Here is a 7,479-nt window from a genome sequence, read left to right as displayed (position 1 = left end):
TCCAGAGTAAGTTGGGTCCCCATACTGGAGGATGGGGTCTCTGATCTCTGCTAGGAATTCCAAGAACCAGAGACCTGAGATGGATGGGGAGTGGTAGGGCATGTACACGGCTGGTGAGGTCCCACCATGACCTTGTGCCCAAGGCCAGAGCATCCTGGAACCCACACTTGGCTGAGGGGTGGGAGTGGAGGCAGGGAACCCCATCCTGGGTCCTCTGCTTCCTTAGGGACACAGGGACTCTGCCAGGGATGGGGGAGCTATCTCTGGCTCGTGACAGCACCCCCCCCCAGCTCTATTTTGGGCCCAGGAGAGGTGAGAAGGCAATTTCCTGGGCGGTGCTGACATCAGTGCTGGGACCGGGGTGACTACCCCCAGCAACCACCTGCCTCTCCAGCTCCAGATGTTCAGTAAGGCTGAGCCAACTGGTCCTTCACTCTGGAGACATCTTGGAAACCTCTTCCAGGGTGTAGGCATGAGGGGGCTCCCCGGAATGAGGAACTACGGTGGGATATTCCCTAGAAACTCAGCCAGGAGGGAGAGATTGCGCTCCTCATTTCAGATGGGGACACGGAGGCTCCAAGAAAGAGATGCCCATGGTAGCTTCCCGAAGTCCAAGAGCTGGCAGTGAGAGACCATCTATCTTACCTGCTTCCCAGGTCCCCCCAGGGCGAGTTCATCTTGGCCTGCCAGTTCTGGGGCCACAGCAGTAGGGCACGATCCCATGTGCCTCCCAAGAGGATAAGCATCTCACAATGGGGGACACTGGACCTGGGGGAGTCTGGACCCCTCTCACGACATGACCAAGACCACATGGCATACCCAGTCTGTGGCCTGGGCGTCCTCGGTGAAGGGGCATGGCTATGATTTCTGTGGCTCTGGTTCCTTGGGTTTCCGCTAGGAGTCCTTCCTTGTCTAACTCCTCTCCGGTGACATCCTGAGCCAGCTCCAGGGGAGGCTCCTCTGTATGGCCCTGTGACGCCCACAGCCCAGCTGGGATCTTGACCCTCCTTGGACCACGCCCCACTCCCGAGCCCGAGCTCCCACCTCCTCTCTCTTGTCCTCCAGGTCAGTTCTGCTACAAGCTGCACGTCTCTCCCCAGCAGAAGCTCGCTTGTTTCTCTCCTCAACCTCCTCTCCTGAGGTCAGGAGCTGTCGAGGCAGCCTCTCTTCAAGGCAGGGGCTCCCTGGGAAAAGCCTTACCCCAGGGCCACAGTTATGGTGGGCTCTTTTGGTCCCTTCTGCCCATAGCTTCTCTCTCCCAGAAGGGCAGGACTCTGGAAATCAGAGGCTGGGGGCCACTATTCTGTCTTGATGCCACCCTCTGGGTCATCCCTGCTGAGGGAGCTGTGAGGCTTTGGTCCCCACCCACAGCCATCCCTCAAGAGCCTCTACCACCAAGAGGCCTGAGGCCTCCTTCCCTGAAGTCCTGGCCTTCAGCCAGTTCTTCCCTCAAATTTTCCCACACAGGGGCCAAGCTGGGCTGATGCGGGGCCGAGATGTAGTCCTAGCAGCCACAGGTAAGGGGCGGGGGGTGGCCTGCTGCCCCTGGCTCCTCTCCTTACCTCTGCCCAAAAACTCCAACCTGGAAGACATGGTAGGCATGATCCCTGCCAGTGGAGGCTGCCCAGGCCCCGTGCCCAGGCCATGAGGCTTGGAGTGGAGACCATGCTAGGCGAGGGGCTGGGGGAAGCCCCGTGAACAGCAGAAATGAGGGCTCCAGCCAACCAGCTGGTGTCCCAGTCCTGGTGAAAGGCTGTGTGACCTGGAACCAGTCTCCCAGATGCTCTGAGCAGTGCTGCTGGGGAATGAATGAGGGGCCGGCCTCAAGTGCTCAGAGCAGCGCTTGCAGCATGGGAGGGTCACTGGACCTGGGCTCGCACTGTCCCTGTGGCCCCAGACATGCCAACGAGAAAACCAGCTTTGTGGCCCTTGTCCTAGACCCAAGGGACTGTTTTGTGGCTGGGGAGCCCTTGGGGCCCTCCATTCAGCCCAGGGAGAGACCCCCGGCTGACATGATGTTGAGGGAGCAGAGAAATGCCCAGGACATCGGAACCAGAAGTGCCTTCTCTTCTCTCCCGGATCCCAGCCTGGCACCTTGTCCTTTTCACTGGGAGAAAGCCACCCCTCTGACCTGCTAATTCTCCCCAGGGAAGCCTAGTGAATCCCCCTGTCGGTCGTTCTTGTGAACCCTTCCTTCCAACTCTTGACGCTCAGGGAGGAATTAGAGGTGTGGGGGTGGGGGTGTCCCAGGAAGAGCCATCCTTTGGGAGGTTTGTAGTCATGTCCCCAGTGGTCCGACATACTGGCAGAAGGTGTGGTACCCCTCCCCCCCGTCCCTTTCCCCCTCACCCGGGATCCTCCTCAGATTCTGGGGAACCAGCTGTTGGAAAGTGGGGGACCCGGAGTCAGGGTGTCTCACAGACCCCCTTAGCAGCTTCAGCCAAAAAACACACGTCGGGGATGGGGCTGTGGGTCATGAGGTGGGACATTAGTGAAAATAAGTCCTATTGGAGGGCTCGGAGAGGCCTCACAGGTACGGATTCCGGGGTGGGGGGCGACAGACGAACAGTTTGCTGAGTGTTTATAATGTGTGTTACTGTGTTTATAACCTCACAAACAGATCTAAATCTTGCAACTTCCCAGTGAGGCAGAAACTACCATTACCTCCATTTTTCAGACTAAGAAAAGTGTCCCAAGATCCTTGCCAAAGGTCAGTTATGGGCAGGCCCCAGATGGGAGCGTGGGCCCGTGGAGCCTACAGGCACATACTATGGGGTTCTTGGGGAATCTGGAACCTGCATCTCGAAGAGCAAGGCGTTCCTGCTGTCATCGAGGGGCGTTCCAGGTTGGTGACCGAGAGTGGCCTTAGCACTGGAGTGCTCGCGGTGGCCAGACAAGGGACCAGGAGGTGGCAGAGAGCAGGGAGGAGGCTGGGAGGCTGTAAGGAGAGGCCGGGCAGCAGGGGGAGGGGCCAGAAGGACCTGAGTCTGATGCGAGAGGCTGAGGGACAGAGGGAGAAAATGCCAGGAGAGGCGTGGGACACAGGGGGACACAGGGGGACGCAGTGGGACGGGGAGGCGGTCCTGGCTGGAAGGATGGGTTTCTAGGTAAGTAGGTCTGTAGTAGTGGCAGTAGAGGGATACGAGGGACCCGTTGGCCATCAGGTATTTTATTATTGGGAAGAAGGACCTTTGAAGTCATCTCATCCAAGCCCCTCACTGAAACATGAAGAAACTGAGGCCCAGTGTAGTCGAGGGACTTGCCAGAAGTCAGTGTGAGCGGGGGTGTGATGAGATCCCCTGCCTTTTCCCACAGTGCAGGGGAGGAGTAGAATTCAGAAGGAAGCCAAGGGTAGAGGTACCAATTCTGGTCCCATCTGCAAAAGGAAAGAGCAGCGCATGCATGGAGCTGAGGACAAAGGTCCCAGGTTGGGGAAGCAGGGGTGCGGAAGGGCGGGTTAGGGCTCCAGGAGCTGACTCAGGGTAGACATCTAGGCCTGTGCTCAATGAGGCTGGTACAGAGGCCCGAGGCTGGGGGAGGGAAGGACCGGGCTGGTGGTGGTGGGGGACATGGAGCAGGGAGCCAGATTTCAAGGTGGAAAAGGAGAGGAGGCGGCCAACTTTGATAATTCTCAGGTTATCCATGACCTTGGGAGGGGCAAGCCCAGTGGAGCGCTTCAGGCAGAGCCTCCGTGGCTTTGGAAGGGCGAGCAGGCGCAGACATGGAGGCAGTGGCTGCAGACCGCAGGAAGTAGCTGGGGAACAGGGGGCAGCCTGCTGAATCAATGCGAGTATTTTCCAGGTTGGAGTATTAGGGCACAGGGAAGAGAATTTGACAAATCTGAGAAGGAATTTGACAAGGCTCACCAGGGTGGACTGGAAAGCAGGGATGGTGACAGGGAGGACACATGGCTCCTTCTCCGAGTCAGATGGGGGAAGGGGCTAGAGAGCAGGGGGAGGCAGTGCCTGTGTGGTCTGAGTCAAGGTCATCTGCAGAGGAGTGGAAGGGGGTTCGAATAGTCCCCATGTCAAGGAGTCACTTATGGTTTAATATATGGGCCAGCACCTCTCTGTCTGAGCTCAGGTCTCCTAGAGTCCCCTCTAAATTTATATCCTGGAGGCTGGAACGGAGACATGAACAAGGAGAGACAGCCCTGGGCCTTGGCCTGGCTGAGAGGGGATATCCAAGGTCACAACCGTTGAGAAGGGAGGGCAAGGCCAGCTGGCTGTGAGGTCCTAGGTAGATGGCGAGGAGGGTGATGGCCCTGGGTGTGCTGGTCTTTGAGCAGCATAGGAGGACATCCCAGAGGTCTGAGAAAGGGGTGGGAGGAAACTTCTCATCCAGAGTGGCAGTGTTGTGGAAGAAGCAACGGGGGACAAGAGAGAGGGCCCCAGCAGCAAAGCTCATTAGGGCAAAGGAGTTTCCTTGGCAGTGGGCTGTGGCCATGCCCTCTGGAGGTGACCGCCTGGCAGGTCGAACCAAGTCAGTGACCAGAGACGGGACAGATGTAGCCCCTCCACCCCACAGCCCTCTGGCACTGGGCGGGGGAGGGTGGCGGCTGACACACTGTTCCACTCGTGGGGGGCTCCCATCCTGCCGGTCACTTACTCCATCCATGTCTACCGGGCCCGCGGCCCTGCTCGGGATCACTGCAGGGCACTTTGGGGCCCAACACACTGCACTCCAGCCCTGTCCCTTTGCTATTTGTTATTAACAAATTTATTTACAGTTCCTGAACCAAGATTAATTATGGAATTTAACAGGAATGGCATAAAAAGGCCAAACATGACCTCTAGGAGGGTGGTTGTACACACAGTTGCTCTATTTCCAAAGTAACAACTCAGGTCCTCACCCGCAGCTAGGCCCCCCTTCCTTCTCCAAAATGAGACACAGCATAGCACCAGGCTTCTGGTAGCTCCAACATTTAAAGAAACAAACGCACAGAGGCAGAGAAGGGTGAGAAGAACCACAGCACGGAATGGAATAATAAAAAAAAAGTGGCCAGAGAATCGATAGCAAACCCATCTCTGTCTCCAGATTAATGGCTTGGCTGGAAGAAATGGGGGGAGGTCCTTGGGGAGGGAGGGAAAGGGTGATGCAGAAGTTGGCAGGTGAACTGCTGACCCTGGCATAGCAGAAATGGGATGGGGGGGCAGCCATGGAAAAGCAGAAGGGTCCCTGGATGTGTGTGTGGGGTCTGGCCGTCCCCGGGGCTCAGGGTGAAGGTCCATTCAGTGCTGGGCTCCCCCCAAATGCAGGGGCGAGGGAGCTCTGGAGGTGCTGCAGCCGCCCCTCCTCTGCTTCGTATGTTCCTGAGGATCTGTGTGCACGCGCGTGGGGGGCTGGGGGAGGGGACAAACAGGCATTTCGGAAAGCAGGAGAGCCACATGCTCCTGGGAAGGGAAGCTGGGGTGGGGGTGGGGAACACCAAAACTTGCTGCATGAGGCAAGTGCCTGCAGAGGGACAGGAAGCCAGGCCAGGGCTCCTGCTGCTCCAGCCTCTTTGTGTTCCCTCCTTACGCCACCCCTGCCTCTGCCTCCTGGAGTGGGCGGCAGGCTCGGATGACTGCAGTCATTGGGACACGGCTGGAGGGAGGGGCAGAGGGTGGCCCCCCGCCCAGACTCCCTTGGTCCTCCCCACCCACAGACCTGGCGAGTGGTGGACTGGCTCTGTTGACCCCACAGAGCTTGGCCGTGACCCACAGAGCTTGGCCATGACTGCAGCTGCTCACTTGGACATCAAAGGCCAGGCCATGGGGCTCTTCTGGCTCTTGCGGTGAGGCCCTGAGGCGCTCTGTGTGGCTCTGACCCTGGGTCCAGGGGCTGCTGCTGCCCCAGAGAACTCGGGGAGCGGTCCTCTGCCGGTGCTGGGAGACAGGGAGGTGGGGGACGGAGCCACCGGGCACAGCTGGCTCCTCCGAGGCCTGGTAGTGGTGGGGGGTACAGAGGCAGACTGGCTCTTACAGGTCCTCCTGGGGCCTGCATGTCAGCCGCGCGGACAGCTGGCCTGGAGCCACAGGGCAGCAGGGTGCAGGCTAGCCAGCCACAGACAGGGCTGGGGGTGCACACTCTGACTCCTCAGATCCCCGGGGGCCATTCTCCCCCAGGCCAAGGGGGCTGTGCGGCCCAGCACTCTGCTGGCCTCTCTGTGGGCTGCCAGGGGAAGGGCTCTGGGAGGGAGAGGCAGGTCTGTGGGTGGCATAAGGGGAGGAGGGAGGCCAAAGGCCTGTGCTCGCGGCCTGGAAGGGGAAGGGAGGAGAGAGGCCTGCTGCTGCTTGTCCTGGTGCCACCAGGGCTGCTGGCTCTCAGGACGAAGAAGGAGGCCTGTGGCTGGGACACCCCTGACCTCTTTTCGGGATTGCCACTGGGGAACTGAACCTTCCGCTTGTGGCCACCAGGGGCCATGTCCGGGCTAGAGAATTCCGCAGAACCAGAGCTTGTCAGGTGGCACTGGTGTCCAGGGCTCGTGGACCCTGGTGTCCCTGGGGGGTCTGCAATGACATCCATCGGTCCCCCCAGCTCCTGGCAGCTGGCTACTGGTCCTGGCATCTTGCCAGACCCCGCAGCTTCAGCAGGGGGTTCAGTAGGGGGCTTCATGCTGCCTGCTGTTCCATCTGGCTCTAGGGCACCCAGGTGCTCGTCTTCCTCTCTCCTCCTGGGAGACGTTGCCTGGGGATGGGAGGGATGGCTGGGAGGCAGAGTCTCGAGCCGCAGAGGATCACCATCTGAAGTTGGGGAGTCCGGCTGCCTGTGGGCACAGACATGTCCAGTGGGCCTCGGGGCTCCACTCCAGAGCAGGCGGTAGGCTGGGATCCTCCTGGATGGGGGTCGGGGTCGGGCCGGGGTGTGGCTTGCACAGGGCTACCCTCACAGGTTTGGTGTGCTGAAGAGCGCGGCCCACTTCGGGGCTCCACGAAAGGTCCGTTCTAGGGCTCCCCTTGCAGCAGCGGCCAGTGCTGTCTGCGCCTCTCCTGGCTCTGTGGCCTGTGGTCAGTGCTGCCCAGAGGAACAGGTTAGAGGCTGTTCCACTTAATAAGTTTGCAGTGGAGGCTGTGCCCTTTGGCGGCTAGAAGATGCAGCACAAGGCCTGGCTCTCCAAGTGGAGCCCAGGGAGCTGAAGACTTGGCCTGCGAGGGGAAGCCCCAGCTCCTTGGTGGGCAGCAGGGGAAGCTGGGCTCCAAGGATGCTAGGATTCTAGAGAACACCCTGCAATCCTTTTGGGTCGGGGGTAACTTCTAGAAAGGCAGAGAGATCTGGCTCTTTACCCATCTGGGAGGGACCCAGGAGCCCCCCTCGAAACTTCTACACAGGCACATCACCAGGGACACGCCAGGAGCAGCAAAGGATCAGCTGCGCTCCCCACCCCCACAGGCACAGCCATGCTGGTGCTGGTGGGGGCCCAGTCCTCATCAGCCAGAGCCACAAATGGAGGGTTCCCAATCCCCACCAATCCCCAAGAGGACCAGGACAGAAGCTGGT

At 59.6% G+C, this 7,479-nt stretch overlaps 1 protein-coding gene across 7 annotated transcripts in view; it reads right to left on the bottom strand.

The window, feature by feature from the left end:
* Positions 1 to 2,551: 2,551 nt before the first annotated feature.
* Positions 2,552 to 7,479, bottom strand: part of DBF4B (DBF4 zinc finger B) — a 50,301-nt gene continuing 45,373 nt past the window's right edge. For 6 of the 7 annotated variants that reach the window (XM_032321130.1, XM_032321131.1, XM_032321132.1 and 3 more), the window contains one exon: positions 2,553 to 6,748. In XM_032321130.1, coding sequence (XP_032177021.1) covers positions 6,079 to 6,748 — 670 coding nt within the window. In that variant the 3' untranslated portion in view covers positions 2,553 to 6,078. Of the gene's footprint in view, positions 6,749 to 7,479 lie in introns of all 7 variants that reach the window. The other variant, XM_032321135.1, reaches the window with a different exon arrangement.

The sequence above is a fragment of the Mustela erminea genome, chromosome 18 (assembly GCF_009829155.1).
Source record: "Mustela erminea isolate mMusErm1 chromosome 18, mMusErm1.Pri, whole genome shotgun sequence".
Taxonomy (NCBI): Eukaryota; Metazoa; Chordata; class Mammalia; order Carnivora; family Mustelidae; genus Mustela; species Mustela erminea.
The sequence above is the reverse complement of the archived record's forward strand: the minus strand, read 5'-3'. Positions and strand labels throughout refer to the sequence as shown.